Source organism: Triturus cristatus, chromosome 2_2 (genome assembly GCF_964204655.1).
Source record: "Triturus cristatus chromosome 2_2, aTriCri1.1, whole genome shotgun sequence".
In the NCBI taxonomy this organism is placed as follows: Eukaryota; Metazoa; Chordata; class Amphibia; order Caudata; family Salamandridae; genus Triturus; species Triturus cristatus.
Window position 1 is genome coordinate 505,631,852 of NC_140582.1, and position 22,187 is coordinate 505,654,038.

Below are 22,187 nucleotides of genomic sequence, written 5' to 3' on the forward strand. Positions count from 1 at the left end.
TTGTAATATGTATGGCATAGCGCTGTGCGTTATAACATAGGCATCGAGGAAGGCACGTTAGATGGGGGAATATAACCCGTGCGAAGGCAAGTGTGGCATGACATATTCACGGGGGGGGTGTTACAGTGCACATGGGCTAGAGAGTGTCATAGCATACGCACTAGCTGGTGGAATACAACACAGAGGTGTGAGGCACTCGGCGGGCACAGGTGGGTGTAACACAGCATTGGGCTCAGCCAGGAGCACGCTGTGACATTAAAGTGAGGTTTGTCTCCTTTCCAGAGAGTAAAATAAAAAGTATTACACATCCGGCGGTGGATGTGTATTTTATTAACCGTGAGGGGGGTTTCTTGCATAGTTTGGTCGAATTTTTGTCGAATCCCCTTTGAATGGCTTGGTGTGCGTGTATATTAAATGTACCCGTCAATAGCTACCCATATTTGTATAAATAAACGGCAAGGGTGTCTACTTGGAGAGTACCCACCGGCGGGGGCGCCGGGATTAGGCACGGTAGGGCGTCAGACACGTCAGAGCTTCACTAGCGGTGTAAATACATTCCATGTGGATTCATTCTATGCATAGTCTCCTTTTAATGAATATCACACAAATCGTCATGGTGATAGGTACGTACAGTTTGTCCAGCATGTCCTAGGTGTTTTTATAAATATATATTTTTTTAAAATAATAAAAAACAAAGGCCGGCCCCGGGGGATGGGGTCCCCGGGGCCATAAGTGGCCTGAGGAGGGGGGCAACACAGCCCCCTCCTAAAGAATAAAAAAAAAAAAGGCCATGACCCGAGTGTTGGGGTCCCCGGGGCCGATTAAGGCCTTGGGAGGGCCAAATTATTTTTTTTCAACAAAAAAATAGGGTGCAGGCCCTAGGGGATGGGGTCCCCAGGGCCAGTAAATTAGAAAAAGAAGGGGGGGCCACACAGCCCTCCTTCTTAAAAAAATAAAATAAATAAAAGACCGGCATCGTGCCGGAGGCCACGCCCCCTCCTTGCAGCACTCTGCAAACGCGCCCCCTGGCAGTTGTAAGTTGGGGAATTAATTCCCCTTCAATACTGAGGGTCCCTGAGTGCCAACTAGCCCAACAGGTATCTCCAGTATGTGCCAGGGAGCTATGTTGCAGACAGGTGTTCTGAGGCCACGCCCCTTTTTACACCTCTATTCAACGCAGCTCTGTGGCGCTTACTGATGGTACCTAGTGGGCTTGTTTGACCCTTGGGACCCTTAGGATTCAAGGGGACTTAATCTCTCAATTTAGAACAGTCACAGGGCGCGTTAACACAGTAGTGAAGGGAGGGGACGGGGCCTGAGTTAACGTGTGCAAACAAGCCCTGTGGCGCGTTTTAAGTTGGGGAAATAATTCCCCTTCAATCCTGAGGGACCCTGGGGCCCAACTAGCCAACCAGGTGCTTCCAGTAAGCGCCACTGCGCTGCGTTGCAGAGAGGTGGTCTAGGCCGTGCCCCTTTTTACATCTCTCTGCAACGCAGCTCTGTTGCGCTTACTGGAGGTGCCTAGTGGTCTAGTTGGACCCTAGGGACCCTCAGGATTCAAGGGGACTTAATCTCCCAACTTAAAACGGCCACAGGGCGTGTTTACACAGTGGGGAAGTGAGGGGACGGGGCCTGAGGTGACGTGTGCAAACACGCCCTGTGGCGCATTTTAAGAGGTAGTTTTAATCCCCTGCCCTATTATATACTAGGGGCTTACAGAGGAGGTCATGCTGATCACAAAGGGACCCCAAAGCATAGTGTTCCCTAGTGTATGTAGGTGTTTTTACTGTATTCTGAGTGTCTTTTAACATAGCACTGGCTCTAGGACTGGTTAGTCAGACTCAGTTACCACCAGTATCCATTTGAAAAAATTGAGGGTACAGGATGATTTTGCAACAAGGCTTCTTTCTGCTCTTCTGTTTGTTCTTTCTGCACGTTATCCTTCTTCCTGCACTTTTCTGCGTCTTTGAGGACTTCTGTTGCTTCTTTCTGCATTTCTTTTTTTTCTTTCTGTGCGTTTTTTCTTCTTTCTTCACATGTCCTATCTCTGTAGGCATAGTTAGAAATTAGCATTTAAAAAACCTTTGAAATTCACTGAAAAAACCATAGGTTTCAGGCACGTTATAGTTAGGAATTAGCATTTAAAAAACCTTAGAAATTCACTGAAAAAAACATAGGTTTCAGGGGCGTTATATTTAGCTGGACTTTTCACTCGTACAAAACCATTGAAATTCCCCCGTTATAGTTAGTTCAACTAACTAAAACTTGCGCGCCCGCAATGCACTGCTGATGACGTCACATATTACATCACTGATGACATGGTCAGTGACATCACTCATGACATCACTGATGACATCTCAAATGACATCACTGATGATATCATCCTTGTGATAGAGTGGCAGACCTCCTCTCCCCCTAATATAACCTTTGATAGACACATTCAAAAATAGAAACTACAATTTTCAAAACAATGGACATACCAATATCAGTTACAACAACCTATTCAGTAATTCTAAGATCCGCATACACATCCACTCATTCACCAACAATCCTATACAGTCACTCATACATGTACTCACTCATCATATGTACTCATACACCTATACATCCTGTTATACAACGCCACTCATCCATAGAGTTACTCACACACATAGTCACTCATGCTATTAAAGAATCAAACATCCATTTACTTGCATATACAGTTATACACACACCACCACACTTACTTCTACAGAAACTTACACATACTTAGTCTTTTAAACAATCACTTATAGAAACACATACTTATTCATACAGGAACTCTTTCAATCTCTCACATATACTCACTTATATACACCAATAGTCACATATACTAGTTTAAAACATATGTAGTTACTCATAAAGACACGATTGAGACAGTCATTCACTCACTAACACACCCATGCACACACTCATCCACCCATACAGTCCTGCACACATGCTGTCTTCAACACATACAAACAGTGAGTCACTCATTCATGCACCTATGCACTATGTAATACCCCCACCGAACCATACAGTAACTCAGACACTCATACTGATACTCAAAAAACCAACTAATAACCTATATAGACACTCATGTAGCTACTCACCAACCCATGCAGCCACTTATACACAAAGTGAGAGACTGATACAGATATTTACATATTTAAACATTACTCACTAAGCCATGTATTCACTAAGATACACTTACTCAGTCAGTTATACAGTCAATTTTTCAAAAACAAATCATCCATTTAGACACTTATATACCCATTTATTCTTCCATCGACCTTGAGATATACATGGATAAAACATGTCATTTTCAGAAAAACACACATTCACTGGATGATGTCATCAGTGATGTCATTTGAGATGTCATCAGTGATGTCATGAGTGATGTCACTGACCATGTCATGAGTGTTGTAATATGTTATGTCATCAGCAGTGCATTGCGGGCGCGCGAGTTATAGTTAGCTGACCTAACTATAACGGGGGAATTTCAATGGTTTTGTACGAGTGAAAAGTCCAGCTAACTATAACGCCCCTGAAACCTATGGTTTTTTCAGTGAATATGTATATATATATATATATATATATATATATATATATATATATACACATACAGTTAAATGTATGAACCAATAGTTGGCAGGTGTAATATTTAATATTTTAATATTCACAAACCAAAAATATATGTCAGGGTTGCATCAACTTTTTGCACATGGTCCAACGGAAGCACTGTTCTTTCCATCTCTCACCATCCCCACCAATGATCACATCTGATAAGATATGAGGATCAGTAGTAGAAGCGGGAAAAGAGGAATGGGACAAGATAAAATAGAGACTCAGGACTCCACCTCTCTGCTCCCTCACTTTTGGGGACACGGGCATCTGCAGGTTGTAGTGTAACTTGTTATTGGAATGCTATATGCAGCTGTAATTTTAGGTAGATATACTTTAGCAGTATCTTTGTATAAACAACTGTTTGTGTTTCAATAGGCCACTGGGAACTCCTGAAGGCTAAATACAAGGAAACATAAATATTTTGCAAACAGCATGTACACTCATACCTCTCCCTATCTTTAGAATAACATCTTTAACCTATGTCACAAAAAGTGAAAAAGTTACAAGATTTATGTAAACCTGATGTGTCTGAAGAGTGTGTTATACCCCTTAGTTGGCCTAGGAGAAACTTCTCCAGCTAACAAGCTGTACTGTGTATATTTAAACATTTAGAGAGTAACCCTTCAAGAACAAAGGGAGCTGGGTTGAGACCAATAGTAACAATGAATTGTTCCCTTTGATATTGATAAGACGGCCCTATACCTGCAAATTCATACAATCATATATGCCCCAATATTCAACCCACTGAAATTAAAGATTACAAAGTAAATGAATTGCCTTACCAGCAATATAAAAATATTTCTTCTTTTATTGAGAGTTATTCCTTACAAATGTATTGTTTTGTTCTCCAACAATGTTAAAATCAAAATACAATTTCTTTAAAAAACATACCTATTACCTATTACATGAGCACAATCTAATTTAATATTCTTATGTGTCTATAATCACCAATTGGCTTCTCACATGCCTTCAAATACCCAATCGGTTGAGTTGTCACATAGTGAATCATAAACATGAATAATGACATATATTTTTATACATCTGAAATAACGACAAAAATATTTTAAAAAATAATACTCAAAGTAAAACAGTGTCGACGCCGCGTTTCGGTGGGGAATGCTGGTTTACACCACCTTCCTCAGGACAGATTAAAAACAGTATTGTTGAATCTAAAAGATAAAGGTTCATGCGAAGTCAAAATCAATCCTCATCTTGATGCGATGAAAAGTTAATTCTAAGTGCTTTGACCACACTTTCAATGATCTTTCAAAATACAAAAAATATATATCTTCTTGGAGGTTTATTAATTCCTCAATTATCGATTTGTTTCTGTCCCAACTGTACGATTGGATATTTGAAGGCATGTGAGAAGCCAATTGGTGATTATAGACACATAAGAATATTAAATTATATTGTGTCTTTCATCCTCATATAATAGGTATGTTTTTTAAAGAAATTGTATTGTGATTTTAATCAATCAATCAATCAATCACAGACATTTATATAGCGCGCTACCTACCCGGAGGGTCTCAAGGCGCTGGGGGGGGGGGGAGTGCCGCTACTGCTCGAATAGCCAGGTCTTGAGCTTCTTCCTGAAGGAGAGGTGGTCTTGGGTCAGGCGCAGGTCGGTCGGGAGGGAGTTCCAAGTCTTGGCGGCCAGGTAGGAGAAGGATCTTCCTCCTGTTGTCGTTCTTCGGATACGGGGGACGGCGGTGAGGGCGTGGCTGGCTGATCGGAGATGTCGTTTGGGAGCGTAGAAGTTGATGCGGTTGTTGAGGTAGCTCGGGCCTTGATCGTGTAGGGCTTTGTGTGCGTGGGTGAGGAGGTGGAAGGTGATTCTTTTGTTGACGGGGAGCCAATGCAGGTCTTTCAGATGTTTGGAGATGTGGCTGTGACGTGGGATGTCGAGGATGAGTCTGGCTGAGGCGTTCTGGATCCGCTGGAGTCTCTTCTGGAGCTTGGCGGTGGTTCCGGCGTAGAGGGCGTTGCCGTAGTCCAGTCGGCTGGTGACGAGGGCCTGGGTGACCGTCTTCCTGGTCTCGGTGGGGATCCACCGGAAGATCTTCCGTAGCATGCGCAGGATGTAGAAGCATGACGAGGAGACGGCGTTGACTTGTCTGGTCATGGAGAGGGAGGAGTCCAGGATGAAGCCCAGGTTGCGTGCGTGGTCTGTCGGTTTGGGTGCGCAGCCCAGGGCGGGGGGCCACCAGGAGTCGTCCCAGGCGGAGGGCGAGGAGCCCAGGATGAGGACTTCCGTCTTGTCTGAGTTCAGTTTCAGGCGGCTGGCCGTCATCCACTCGGCTACGTCTTTCATCCCTTCGTGAAGGTTGGCTCTGGCGGCGGCGGGGTCGTTGGTCAGGGAGAGGATCAGCTGGGTGTCGTCGGCGTAGGAGATGATGTTGAGGTTGTGTTGGCGTGCGATGGCCGCGAGGGGACTCATGTAGACGTTGAAGAGGGTGGGGCTCAGCGAGGATCCTTGAGGGACGCCGCAGATGACTTCGGTGGCCTCTGACTTGTACGGTGGTAGACGGACTCTCTGTGTTCTTCCATCGAGGAACATTGTTGCAGAACAGAACAATACATTTGTGAGCAATAACTCAATAAAAGAAGAGATATTTTTACATTACTGGCAAGGCAATTCATTTACTTTGTAATCTTTAATTTCAGTGGGTTGAATATTGGGGCATACATGATTGTATGAATATACAGGTGTAGGGCCGCCTTATGAATATCAAAGGGAACAATCCATTGTTACTAGGAGTAACTTCCCTATCTGGTTTACCAGTTGTTGGGATGAATTGGAAACTAACTGGCACATGCATCAAAGCTTTTTGCGATCGCAAACGGTGCGATTCGCAAAAATCGGCCGTTTGCGATCGCAAAATTAGCTTTTGCGATGCAACAAGGGTCAAGGCCCTCGTAATTTGAGAATTCGCAATAAATTGCGAGTTTTCAAATTGCGATTGCCATTAAATGCAATGCAAGAACCACTTTGAAGTAGCGATTTCGCTACTAGGGGGCGCAAATTACCATGAAGTTGAACTTCATGGTAATTTGCAAAAACTTTGAAAAATGCACTAAAGTGCATTTTTCAAAGTTGTTGGTTACACACACACATGTCCTTGGGACATGTGTGTGTGCAACATTTGTGCACAGATCAATTTCAGGGGTGCAACAGGGTGTCCTTTTGACACCCTTGCACCCTTGAAATTGCATGCGCAATTTGCGAGTACCAATTGGTACTCGCAAATTGCGCTTGCAATTTCCCATTCATTCCTATGGGCCTACAGGCCCATAGGAATGAATGGGAAGCTATTCCTTATTTGCGACTCGCTATTTGTGAGTCGCAAATAAGAAATGTGTAGGAATCGCTATTATTATAGCGATTCCTACATGCATAGGATTTTGCCAGTCCATAATTGCGAATCCTTAATATTCGCAATTAAGGACTCGCAAAATCCTAGCATGATGCATGTGCAAGTAAATGAGTTGCCATACCTAGTGATGTGGGAGACTTGTACCATCATGATGCACCCCCAGTGTAATGTTGTGAGGATCGTGCGGGGACTCAGGGCCTAGATAACATTTTGAAACACTCTCCTGCTGTCTATAATGGGAAAAGTGGCACTGGCAAAAATGGTGCTATTACCTACTGTCTGTATGTATTGCAAATTACCTTGTACCCAATACTCAGCTTAGTCTTTTGGAGAAAAGATGCCCTCCTTGTTTGCACGTATGGGTGGGAAAATGGAGCAGAGTCTGACTGGAAGTGTTGAAGAGGGACAGAGAAAAGAGAGGACTGAGCCTTCCTGACCTGGAGCTTTATTACCTTGCCTCGGATGTGCAGCTAAGAGGTGTGATGTGACACCGAATTGGGGGCAAAGACTCCTTAGGTTTACCATAGAGAGTGGCCTCCTTCCAATTTAGCTGATGAGTGGTGCACACCAGCTGGACGGCACTCCTTGGGTGGCTTTACAGATAGCTATGGCATGGGAGCGATAGTTAAGTAGGTACTGAAGCACCCACAGTCAGTAGATCCTAGCCTATTGAATGGCTTCAGCCATTTCGTCGGATCCAAGAGGTGATGTGGGTGATGTCGCTTACTGCTTGGAGAGAAGGTGTTTCTTTAACGCCTGGTGAGCTTTACCCATGGGATGTGTTTTTAACATTTAATGAGGCTAGGTAGATATTTGGGGTTCCTGCTGGATAATCCTTACACTTTGCCAAGCTGGCAAGTACTGCTATGGAAGTTTGGACTGGTTTCTCAAGTACACTACACACCTCCTATACGATTAAGTTGTTACTGGATAGTGGAAGGTGGGGGGGACTTGCTTCACATAGTTTTAAAGCACTGAATGCACCTGTATCAATGAGGACTCAGCTGGCTTGGGACAAAGAGTTACAGACCCCACCTGACAGACACGGAATGGACTATGACCTGTGCACAGGTTCAAGAGGTGTCCAAACTAGATTCAAAGTGACATACTTCAACTATCTACACCACACACATCTGGATCCCATCAGAATGCATAGTATATATGCCAGTACACCCCAATCTTGTCCAAAATGTGCTGATCAGGAAGCCACCTTCCCTGCATGTGACCTGGACATGTACCACACAGGTGGGATACTGAGAAGAGGAGGTGAAATGGCTCAAACAAGAAACAAAAGTGCCTTTAGTGCTAACGATACACTACTGCTTACTGAATATTGCCCACAAATCCAGACAGGGAAAAATGCCATACAAATGTACAACATTGTGTTGGGCCTCCTTCTGGAGAAGCGCTCCATAGCAATACACTGGTTATCACACATGAGACCAAATGTGTTGAAGTGGTGCAAGGATATGTCAGAGTGGGCCCTAGTAGAAGAACTTCATTTAAAGATGATCCGAACGGATGATGTGGCGGAGGAAGATCTAAGGAACTGGGTGGTGATATTAAAACAATTGGTAGGTTACCCTGTAATTGATGATGAGTGTATTTGACCTATGTAGTATGACCTGCCTGAACAAGTGGGGTAGCTCCATAGGGGAGTCCTTCTGAGCTAACTACTGAACTCCGATAGAGCGGAAAAAAGGGGCGCTGCCATGAAGAGTTGGTTCAGTGTGCAAGATGAGGGCCTGTAACCATAAGAATGACCGCAGTGGTCGTGTTGGACAGATTTAATTGTAAATGTGAAAATAAAGACAGAGAAAAAGTGTACAGCCTAGCTAATTTCCATAAATGGAGACTTGGGTAGAGGGGAAAGGGAGATCTAAACCTTAATACCCTATCTTTTTGTGGTATCTGGGTCACTTGCATGTTTTTTTATCTCATCACTTGGTTGCACATCCAGCCAATAAAAGCATGCAATCACTCTATTGCTGCACATGGAAAAGAATAATGAGATGGAAAATTATCTAGAATGCCCTGCAAATATCAAAGTATAGGTGATTTCCATACTTCTCATGATGAAATCGATATCAACACGTGTTGTAAGGCCTTTTTTATCAGACAGGAACAGTCCAAAAAATGTAACCGTATGAAATGCCAATGAGGTCTTCAAACAGTCATGGTGTTAATATGTTTCTGCCATGTGTGTTTGACTAACTCACACATTTGGGGTACCATTTTTTTCAGACGAAATGTGGGAATGCAGTATGGTAAGACTTCTGCCAATGTGTGGAAGTTCCTCACACGTGTGAAGAAATTGAGTGTTTTTTAATCCATATTTTGACTTTGATAGCTCACATTTGACATTTGCAGGATATTGTAGCAATCCATTCAAGCCACGCAATTCTGGATTTCCCTGGATCTCTAGGTTTTAGAAATGTGCAAGATAGTAGGGTTCCTGGGTCCTACCTGACCCTGGCCTCAATGCTGCACCCATCCTCTTAGAAAGTGAAAGTAAACTGGGGTTCTTTAAACATAATTTCTTTAGGTGTAATTTTGATATATTCAGGGCATTCCCCCAATCTGATTCCAAAGGAGGGCAGAATTACTTTATAGGCCAGAGGATGGTGGGGATGTGGTCCATTAAAAAACAAAATTCTATCCCTGATGCTCTAGTGGACTTGGTGCCGCGGGACAAGCAGAGTGGGGTGACCCAGGAGATAGAAAGACTGTATGAGCACCAGGGGTGGGGTTGTGGCCTGATGTCAGGATGGTCCATACTCACACTACATTCAAATAAAAAAAGTACACCCTGGTGTGCTAGTGGTCTCTCCATCCCCCTAGGATGTGCATATTAGGGTTAAGCCTCACAATCTGCCCCACAGGTTGTGTTCAAAGGCTCTATTTTCCCTTGGGATGAGATGGAGGGGCACAGCACAATACACGTGAGGGACAGTCCCTACTCCATTGATAAAAAAATGTAATCTCTCTTATACTAGTGGGCTTTCTCCCATGGTTTGACGGGTAGATTGAGGGTAAACCCTCCACTGTGCTCACTGGGGGAGGCGGCTGACTATATCACCTCTCAATGTGACGGTTTGTGGCTCAATGTCATCGGGAGTTGCTCCTCACTCCAATATCAGAAGTCCTGGAATCTAGTGGACTTTCTTTTGTATCTGGTGTGCTTTCTAACATGCTTGGTTATGCATACTGAGGATTAACCCACCTATTTGTCCCTCTGGGGATCAGAATGACTGTCTTATCCCTTCGGTGGTGAGGAACAACTGTCTATGCTGGCGGGTCTGCTACACCGCTTTGATTTCTCAGGTGTTGATTCCTACTCAGGGCTCACTCTCCCATGGCAGCCTCCAAGCATGGATCTTCTAGGTAGAGGTACTATTGGAAAGAGGACTGCCAGAATAATTTATGCTGAAGGGGCTGAGGTATGTCCCGAAGCATAGCTGCTCCTGCCTGCCGCTGGAGACAACTGACTCCTCCAGCTTTGAGGAACACATTCAATGGCATCAGCATGCGTGTGGTATGCATCATTAAAACAATCAGGCCATAAGAAGGGGAAGCAGAACGGATTTTGCAACTTGCTGGTTGAGATTCGATCTAAGAAGCTCTCCAGTGCATGCATCATGGGATTTTATAGCCACTGAGTGGGATGATGTGCAAAGTTAGTTCAGATGACATAGAGGTCAGATCCTTCGTACGTATATGGTTAAAAGAACTATTCTGGATAATTTTAAAAGTTGCAATGTATTGATTGGGGTTGGGATGGACTTGCTACCACATTTCTAATATTATAAAGTAGAGGTACCCTCAAAGGTATGTATGTGGTATTTGTATATGACAAACGTATCCAAAAAGGCAGCAGAGATCTGTACACGCATGTTGTAAATGAGTGATGGAAGAGCTAAGTGGTTATTGGATTGTTACTGCATTGTAATCTAGTGTTTTTGAAGAGGTGTGTCTTAAGCTTTTTCATAAATTGGAGCAGTGTTGGAGCCTGTTTTATGGGTTCTGAAACGCTGTTCCATGTTCTAGGTACATAAATGGAAACGGCATGCTCCTTTGGTTTTTCTTTTCTTACTTCTAAGTCTCGAGTTTGATGGTGGCCTGGCTGCAGTGTGCAGCCGGAGCCACCAGAGTAGGTGAGATTGTCCACAATGTAGCAGGGGTGCTGTGCATGAAGGCTTTGTAAATGATGCAGCTCATGTTTGTAGATGGCACGGGCAGCCAAGGAGAACCAATGGATTTCCATTAGGATGGGTGTGAACATATTTGTTCCAGCCTCAGATGAGATGTGCTGCAGTTTGTAGGATGCACTTAAGGGGTGCCACGTGGATTCTAGGCGGCCAGGTAACTCCCTGCAACTACCAGCACATATTAAGCACTAGTTCCAATGTACTAATATTGATGGAGGAGATTTTTGTAAATTTCCCAGATACCATTGTCACTTTCATAAACTGCCAACTCTTTCTATTCAGTGCCTTTGAATCTTGTGGTATCTCTTAAATGTTCTCTCTTTTATTTACAGTTTATCGGTGGTCCAGTCATATTTTGTTTACTGGGCACGAATTGAATCTGCCATTGTTTTTGATCCAACAAAAAATAAAACTGCTCTTACTCATGAGGATGAAGCCAGCAAGATAATGGCCACACCTTTGTACATACCCTTCACAGTTAAAGGAAACATTTCAGCAGATAAAGGTATTAGTGTAATATGCACCTTCCCCATTGATATGCATTAACAGTTGTGGCTCAGCAAATCCACCCTTTTGGCATCTTGCAGTGAATAACAGATCTTAATTGTTACACAGTTTAATGGTACTTATTGTATAGATCTGAGAAGGATGAAAGACACAGGCAACCATCCAAGATTTTAACCTGCAACCATGAGATCAAACACAGACTCCATAATTGGATGCATTAGTCCATTGAGCCAGACCCAGACCTAGCATTGTCAGAGCGTCAAGTGGAGTCGGGGAGCCAGGTGGGTAGCTGGGAGAGGACAGAGCATATGAAGATTCAGTCCTGGGACAGTTTCTGACATTGGCCCCACTAGAGCTCCTGAAGGAAACAAAACTTGCAAAATTATCTCTGAACAGTTAAAAAACCCATATGGTTGGAAAATATTTGTATATTGCATGTCAGATGGAGAATTATTCCTTTTAGTATTTTATAACAAATTTGTTTGGGCTCAGAATATGTTGAGTGTTCCTTCACTGTATCTTTTTCTATCTATTTTTATTCAAGTTTCTGACCGCCGGAATATCTCTATAGCGCAAAACATGAATGCCCGTTTGGACAATAAGGCTAGAACCGTGGCTGGAGCGTTTGTGCTGCAACCGGTAACACCTGCTTTTGATAGAGAAAAGGTTACTGATGTTCAGAGAAAAATAAAGAATACAACCAGACTACCTGAAGAATTTGTGCGACCACCAGTGAAAAAAAGCGTTCAAGAATTGTCCAAGCAGACTGACCATAATCTGGAGCCATCGCAGCAGCCTCAAGAGGTGGAAACCCCCACTCGAAATCTTGGTTTCAAAGAAGACAGACCTTTAGCCAAGACAACTTATAGGTAGGAACCTTGTATACACAAAGTATACTGTATTTATTCAAAGTATTTTTTCCAGGTAAGACAATCTTAATAGGGGCAAATTGGATAAACAAGATACCAAATAATCATTTACATAAATATTCTTCAGTAGTGCTGCTGCATTGACAGCTATTTTTGCTTGTATTTTGGTCCTCATGAACAGAGATGCCTTACAATTGGCCGCAAATTGCGCGCCAACTTTAAAAAAATCATTTTTGACTTTGTGAACCGACCTCTGCACTAATATGTCATTTAAAAAAATTCAGAATCATAGTGGGTCATAATTCGACCTACATCACCAATATTCATGAGGTAAGTCACAAATTGCGACCCACTACGATTGACCACAATCACGGGGATGATGACCTGCTGGGGTCAGTAGATGACTTTGTCTGTGATTGCATTCAAATAAAGCAATAAAAAGAAATACAGGCCGTTTTACTGAAAAAAACCAGGAAGTGTTAAAAAAAGAAAAGTTGCAAAAACCTTTTTTAATAGTAGTTAGTGGTACTATGGACCAATGACTACTCTTCAAAAACTGTTTGTCAACATTCACAAAGTGGTAGGAATCCTATGGGGATCCCTTTCCATTTGTGAATGGGTTACAACCACCATTGAGTTTGTGGTCAAATATTAATGGTTCGCCACCGGATTTTGGTTGCAAAAGAACAATACATACCATGAGGAATCGGTATGTGGAAGGGACACTCTAAATAAGCCCCTTCCAAATACTGATTCCATATTGTTTCCTAAACCCATTTAACGATTCGGAAAGTCTTTTCTGAATTGCTTACATTTAAAAAAGTGTTTTAACAGTTAAAAACCCTCAGATTTACAGAATATGAGGGTTTGCAACTGTTGAAACACTTCGAGCGTGAGGCCTCAAGATCTTGTGAAACATCTCATGAACACAATCCCCATACCCTACATTCTCCAATATTTTGTGCACTGGTTAATACCAAACTTTGCAACAACAATGACTTCTTTGTGCTATTTCCTCACTACCTGATCAAATGCGGACAAAAGTTTCAAAGGCAGCTACCAGTCCAGCCCCCATTCTAAACATTACCACTCTCTCAGTTGTCTGTCTACTTGCCAAAGCTAGAATCCAGTTCAAGGTTATCATGCCCGCATTTAAATACTTCACAAACTCTGCCTTTGCCTGCCTGTGAAAAACATTTTCTCCCCACATTCCTTGTAGAACGCTCTACTCTCCTAGTCTCCACCCTCAAACACATCAGCCAAGATGACAGACAATTTACCACTCAAACTGCCAGGCTGTGGATTGCTCTGTATACCAGAACCCAATCCACCTCCATGAGTTTTTCAAAGCCAAAACAACATTCTTCTTTGCATAGTGCACTTCACTCCTTTCAGCCACCACTTTGTTCTATGACTGATGACCTGTATCTGACTAAGAATACGATTTCCCTGTGCGCAATTGATGAGATGATTTTGATTGGTTAATGCTCTTCAGAAATTAATTGCATTTAAACTACATAATATAAAATATTATCAGGGTAGATTAGTGTTGGCAGCAGTGGTTCCATCATACCACTACATTTACCTGAAGCAGCACAGGGGGAATTTGAACTTTTAGGGGATGATTTGTCAAACATTTTTTGTGTGCCTAAGTTCATCATAGATGTTTACAGTTGAACCTGTGGTTGGGAATTTCCAAAGTCTGGAACACATAGAATTATGGTTTACAGATTTTCTGATTGCAGACTCAACTTAGTTTTGGGAAAAATCAAGTAGAGCGGTGTTTTTTTCACAATTGTATGGTTAGAAGTGGGAACACAGGTAAAAGGTAAGGGTTTGGTCATACAAAATGCTTGACACTGTCCCACATTTGTAAATGGGTTGATAGTGACAAACTATATTCTTCCTTGCCTGCTCCAGTCCTAGAAACACAAGCTTTGTACATTTACACTTACAAAAGATGCTTGTATGTGTGGTTCCTGAATGGGAAGGGTATACATCACACCAGTATTTCTGGGACTGGAGGTAAATGGGTTTCTACTCTTGCAAGAATGCGTGTGAGGTGTAGTGAAAAAGGTAAATGAGATAGTGCATATATCAGTGACATGTATTACTGAAGGTTTCCCTCCGAACAGAGAGCTACAGGATGAACTCTGGGGCTAGTTGATTTACGCGGGGAAATCTGCAATTTAGATTAATTTACACACATATTCCTGAGGGTTTCTGTGAATCCCTCAAAAAGCAGAAACCTTTGCGCATACTTTGAGAAAAATTCTAATCCTTATATTGCATCAGTTGAAAAACTCTTCATGAATCAGCCTCTAAACCTTTAAATTGCAAACAGATATCTGCATCAGGCACATTATCCAGTTTACCAGTTATTTACATCCCTCTACAAAAATACTGCATCCAGAATATTGACTGCCACAATATCAGCAAGCTAAGAATATGAAGGTAAGCATAGAGTTGCTTTTCTTTACTCCATTTTTACATACACAAACCAACACATACATATGTAATTCAATGGAAAGAAAAAAGGCTAAAGGAACATTATAATTAGGTGAAAATGTCAATTAAAACACAATAATCTAAGTGAACAAAACCACTGAAATTCACTAGTTATAGTTATCTCAAGTAACTATAACTCGTGCTATTAAGTAAATATAACTGGCAACCATGCCATACACAGTGTTTTCATCAATGATGTAATTTCAGGTGTTGCAGTAATGTTATCAGTGATGTCACAGACCATCTCATAAAAGATGTACTATGTGAGGTATTTAGCAGTGTTCCTCAAACACAATTTTAAAAAATAGAGCATACTGATTTTTTCCCTTAAGCAAATGTTGCTCCCACGGGAGACATGCTTCCGCAGGAGTCAGTGTTTCTGATTGGCTGTCTGCAACATGAAGACAAATATTGCAGGCAGATATTACAGGACTCGGGGACTTAGTCCCTTCTCCTGAGTTTAATTGTGAAAACTGATATAAGGAGGTTTAAACCGCAGTGATTAGTGCGCTGAATTGGACAGTGAATGTTTGGGCACTACAAATCCCACGAGTCTCTGAATGGCCCTAATTGTGGGCGTGGCTTTGTTATTTTGGGAAAAGGCTGCCTGCCACAGCACGAACTTTGCCAGTAGCGTCTGAGGAAGAGTTATACTCGAAACGCGTAAGGCAATTGGAAAGCTGCATTACAACCTGCATACGAAGCGCGTCCTTACCTGATGAAATAAAGGCTGGTAACCTGTTGATGCTCGAGTGCGTCTCGTGTGAGTTACTATGTGTTGGAAATCTATAGGCGGACGCTCTTCCGCCAAGACCACACCACCCCAGGATTGCAAGGGGACCACGGGTTTGGATGCACCATTCTCAAGTGTGGGGCTGAGACATAGGATGGAGGCCATGCGATGATGCGGGGACTCACCAAGGGCTTAAACTGCAGTGATTAGTGCGCTGAATTGGACTGTGAATGTTTGGGCACTGCAAATCCCACAAGTCTCTGAATGGCCCTAATTGTGGGCATGACTTTGTTACTTTGGGGAAAGGCTGCCCACCACAGCACAAACTTTGCCAGTAGCCTCTGAGGATGAGTTATACTCAAAACGCTTATAGCAATTGGAAAGCTGCATTACAACCTGCATACGAAGCGTGTCCGTACTTGATGAAATAAAGGCTGGTAACCTATTGATGCTCGAGTGCGAGCTACCATGTGTTGGAAATATATATATGTATATGCACTCAGGCTGAATTCTTCGTGGAAGGAAAAACAAGGACAGCAACCACGGACTCTTTAGATTTAGATGCGCTTATTTATTTTGCAACGGATGGCCCACTCTACGCGTTTCGGGATTGACTCCCTTGTTCACGAGTGTGGTGATACAAAATAAAGTGTTGTTTACATAAAAAAACATGTGATTACAAAAATTACATCCACATAGAAAACGGACTCAAGGTTTAGGAGTTGCTTCACTCCAATTTAAATTTAACACAGCCAATCCGCCATCTTTAAATGATTCGAGTTTTAAGGTAAAAACAGACTGTTCAAAACATCCCACTGTTTGAATGCGATTATTCTTACAAAAATAACAACGAAGCAAATCATTTCATTCAGTGTTAATACTCCGCTAGATTGCTACTCAAAATAATATCTCGATCTCTGGTGATATCTAAAACACAAAATAGTGCTTGCCACCCAATAGTGCTTGACCCAAGTGGGTCAAGGCAGTATTTATCTCAATCTCTGGTGATATCTTAAACAGCATGTAATGAAGTCATATTTGCCAAGTGGAATCACGGGACACAAAATAGTGCTTACTATTGAACCCAAGTGGGTCAAGGCGATATTTTAACCTTAAACTCGTTAATATAGAACAGTCATACCATAAGTGTTACTCTTATCTTCTTTAGTGGAGCAATCCACAGATACTTTGGCTTAATTGCATTTCATTCATGTTAGATCAGATCTCTATGGAAACAAAAAAAGAACATATAATTACCATACAATTACATTGTCATTTTATCCATACAACATACACTGTACCACAAAAATAGACACATTTAGAATAATGAATTCATAAAAAACTTAAAAGTTCGTCTTATGGGTTGAGACAGAATGAAGAGACAATGGCCTTTTCTCTATAATTCCAAGCTGTACTAAGAAAAATGTATAACATGTGCAGTATTCAACACATCCAGAACGGTGTACTCTCCTATCCCAAATGAACAGTGAGACTTAATGAAAGAGGTGGGAACAGAGTGCAAGATCTTAGACGCCTTGAGTCGAAACTGATTATACAGTACAAGACCCTAGTTCCCAATGGGCATAATTGTGATGAGGAAATGGAAGTTCGTTGTTATTTTTGTAAGAATAATCGCATTCAAACAGTGGGATGTTTTGAACAGTCTGTTTCTACCTTAAAACTCGAATCATTTAAAGATGGCGGATTTGCTGTGTTAAATTTAAATTGGAGTGAAGCAACTCCTAAACGTTGAGTCCGTTTTCTATGTGGATGTAATTTTTGTAATCACATGTTTTTTATTTAAACAACACTTTATTTTGTATCACCACACTCGTGAACAAGGGAGTCAATCCCGAAACGCGTAGAGTGGGCCATCCGTTGCAAAATAAATAAGCGCATCTAAAGCTAAAGAGTCCGTGGTTGCTGTCCTTGTTTTTCGTTCCACGAAGAATTCAGCCTGAGTGCATTCATTAGAGGTTCGCTTCCTCACCACGGACCGCCATTGCGAGAGGTGGGGAAAAGGCGATTTTCGGTGCGGCCAGCACTGATGTTAAGGATATATATATATATATATGCATACATATCTTGACTAGACATCATTGTACTAAGAGAGTCGTTACTTTTTTTTGTATCAAGTTCACATTCACTGCAGGAGATGAGGAAATTTCAATGCAATGTTAGTATTATATGTTTAGATTTATACATATTTAATTGGTTGATTCCTTTTAACATAATAATTCTTAATTCATTTTATATTATTAATTCTATACTATTGTAATATTTTACTGTCATTGTCGGAATTTTGAATCTCTCCTTTTAACCATACAGCTTAAGCATCCCATGTTCTGTAGATCTGACAAACCAGGGTTTTATTTGAAAAATGGATCAAAAAAAAAAAATGTTTTGCACTAGTTTAATGGTATGTCACATTGCTGGTATTTATCCATCTAGATAGGGGAGTTTTTATATGATATATGCATATTTTAGATATTTAATTTTTATATCTATTTATATATGTATTTATATATTTATATATTTATAATATTTATATGTATTATACATGTATTTATCATTGCGGTGCTACTGTTACTTATTCATATACCAGAAAAGCTGCTACTGGCCCGCTAAAATCCCTAATTCCACTATATACCATGTACCTAGTGCAGCATACTATTCGAGATGTGCCATTAAAATTTGCGACCCAACAATGCTTTTTCCGAAATCAGCGATATATACCAAGAGAATGCATAGCTCAGACAAATTTGGGTCTGCGACACTAGAACTTTCCTTGTTTTAAGTACAACTACACACATAAATGGTTTTTATAAATAACCGTTGTGTGGTTGCTTTCTCACATGGAGATTTTTTCTATATAACCTTTATACACCTTAGTACACAAGGGTACAGCACTGGCACTTTATATTTTATCACTGGTTCTCCAACACGTTTTATTAAAATTATTTTGGACTCTCAATGGATGCATGGATAAAATATTTTATCACAATGGGTCTAATGTGTATAGATGTTGTGCAATGTATGGCGAATATAAACTCTGATGTCTCTGGCATTTATGCAATTAATCAATATTTTCAGAAGACTTAGAATGTATGGCATGTAGGAATATTATTCTTATAATTGTCACAGACCTTTTAATACATCGCAAAATGTAGGTACTTAGCAATACAATTGTATAAGCTGATGTTTCCTTTTAGAGTTATACACCATTGCAACGACATAAATTGGTTTTCTATGTCTATTATACCATGTGACCCAACGATAGCACTTTAAAAATGAAGTCCTTCCGTGTAAGCGCTGTCATGTGATCAAGGCAGAGGAGCTGCCGAAACACGTCATGGTGGGGTGCTGCTTGAGAAAATAAACTGATCGAGCACCTATTTGGGTCCTTTCTCGCTTTTTTCCTGCGGAGTGGTATGGAAGCGTGAGGCGAGCTTTTGATAATATATACATATATATATATATATATATATACACACCACATCCGATTCCTCACACAACGAACCGGACACCGACACGGGGAGGTTTCTGGCAAAAGAGTTTTTATTCCACAATTACGCTGCGACTGGTTGCAGCATCTACTGCCTTGATCACACAGTCTATATATATGCATATATATATAAAATCGCTTTATACTATTGACTCCAGTGACCACAGTTGATCCTTTTCAAACTGCACTTCAAGGTAATAAGAGGCCTGGCTTCAAATTAAAATTCAAAGGCACCATTTCTCTTAGTGATTCTTGTAGAAAAAGTGTATACTTTTTCATTCTACATGGACAATACGCTGACACTCCTGACCATGAAGGTTGAGCTGACTGCTAACTGTTACAATGAATAAAAATAAAACTGAGAATGTACTCCAACATAATGTACCCCTATATAGTGTCTGAATCATTGCCCATCACTGATTCTTCCTGTGGTCTTGAACCAGAGGTTTACATTTTTTTTTAATGTTGTTATTGGAGGTTAACAAGTAAGCACTGTAAATGCATATGTTCCAGCTTAGCTTAACTATTGTACTGCATCATATTCAAGTTTGCCCAAGGCTCTGATTTGCAAACATCGTCTTCACAATGTAACCACACAAATCATACTTTGCCTAAAACAGCGCAAACATATAACACCACGGGCCATATTATGGATAGGCACACCTTTCAAAAGGTGCGCCCAGTGAAATCCAGGAAAATGCGCCACATTATGGTGATTGCGCTGCCCCCAGGATAGGCGCGAACTTGCGCTGACCCCAGGGCAGCACATTTTTGTGAAAAACAGAAAGCCACTCCATGTTTTCACAGTGCAGCCAGCAACCCGCCTGCACTTCTAGGGGATTAGAGATCCCCTTGCAGGCGAGTGCAGTCAGTAACTGCACCCGCCTGCACTTCTAGGGTATGTCTGGAGGGTCCATGGAAACCCCTTTAACGTTGCCAAAGGTCTGCAATCAGGTGTCGCACTGACAGTGCACCACCTTCTAGGTGGCGCACTGTCAGTGCTACTCCTGAGAGCTTCTTTGCTTCTGCACCCGGGTCTGTAATACGGCGCAGGCACAGAGGCAAAGGGATTCCCTCACGCACGCCCATATCCAAATGAGAGAATGCCCTCTGAAGATAGCACAGGCGATTTAAGTGCGCCAGCTGCATTTGTATTACAGAAGGGGCAACACAAGCATCTGCAGACCCTTTTGTAATACCAAAATGCCCCAGGGGAATGCAAAGCGGGCGCAAATGCATAGTGCGTCCCCAGGGCTCTTGTATAATATGGCCCCAACCGTGACCTCTCTGGATGAGTTGCCAGTATATGAAAGGATTAAACATGGATCACTTACTATGGATCATAAGTACCTTTATAAATGGCGTTCGTTGTTCCCGGCTTCATTGTTTTCCAGATCTGCTCCCACTCGCAATCTTCGATCACCTGGATCCTGGCTTATATCAGTTTCTTTAATTAAGTGAGCACATTTGATTTGTTGGTCTTTTACAATTGTCAAGCAATCACTTGACTACCTGTTTAGCTTCAAGCTAAGCTGCAAATTTTAGAATTCTAGCATGAGCATAAGATTTTATAAGCTAATTCATTCATAGTTCTCTGTTGACAAGATGCCTTCAGGTGTGTGTATCCCTTATGTATAATTACATGAAAATAAATACAAGATACCCAAAATACTCAACCACATGTATTTTGTCTTTCAATCCTGCCTCTGTCTCAACTCCTAACAACTACAGGCCACGTAGAGCACTCATGCACAGCACAATCAACAGCATCATTGCTTTCTGCATCATCAGTCACTGAGACAGGCACCCCCTGATAAAACACACTTCCACACAGCAACAAAGTGAAAGCAGAACTCCAAACACAAGATACAACACTCATTCCCCCTTTCATAAAACAAAGAAATGTAAAGTATAATGGTGCTTAGTCTTCTGTATCAGTGGTTCTTAACCTTTTCACTTCTGAGCACCCCTAATTAATCACCATTCGCACCCAGGGACCCCCACTGAATCATTATTGCAATCAGGGCACCCATACTGAATCATTGCTGGCAGTCAGGGACCCTACTGATTCATTATTGGAAGCCAATGACCCCCATCTAAGCAATTTCAATGATTTTGAACTGCAAAATAATACACAAAAATGCAAAAACAAGCATTCAAACAAATGCAATCATTCTAAAATATTTTATTTAATTCACAAATATATTTAAAAACATTTGTTTTATTTTAATGGGAAGGTTGGAGCTTTTCAACATTCAATTAAGGTCACTCATTGTCCATGCTATATTCTTTTGATACCCTTGTGCTGCTCCTACAAATCAAGCTAAGTATGCCAACTTAATTTTTCTTCTCCAATTTCAATTTCCTTCACATATACAGAACATTTTAACATTTTTAATTTTACATTTGCCATATTAATATACACTTTGCTGATCTCTTAACACTATTTAATTTTCTAAGCAGTCACAAACCCCATAGGTAGGCTTTGCAGACTCTCATAGGTCCCCCAGACCACAGGTTAAGAACCACTGTTCATTATCCTAAGCACACCACAGAGAAAAATCTTGAACAACCTAATTGTTCTATCCCTTATCCAACAACATTGATACTACGAATAGCACTCATACTAATTAAACCGTATCTCCAAACCTCTCAATGTCATACAGGGAAACTCACATCCCAGAAAATACCTATCCCCCTACACAGTGGACTCATAAATCCTATCGCATACAACTAATGACACCCCAAATCTTCAAGAAATACATAAGAGAGCCAGTGATGCCTCCCGCCATGTTCTGCTACTGATGACATTGGTACACAAGAAGTGACTCATAAGGAGAGGTAGTGCCTGGATAT

General features: G+C 41.5%; 1 protein-coding gene across 2 annotated transcripts in view; it reads left to right on the top strand.

Annotated features, from left to right (window-relative positions):
• The window catches only part of REELD1 (reeler domain containing 1), a 274,056-nt gene that overhangs the window by 203,612 nt on the left and 48,257 nt on the right, over positions 1-22,187 (top strand). For both annotated transcript variants that reach the window (XM_085643265.1, XM_085643264.1), the window contains 2 exons: positions 11,542-11,714; positions 12,261-12,585. In XM_085643265.1, coding sequence (XP_085499391.1) covers positions 11,542-11,714; positions 12,261-12,585 — 498 coding nt within the window. The remainder of the gene's footprint in view (positions 1-11,541; positions 11,715-12,260; positions 12,586-22,187) is intronic.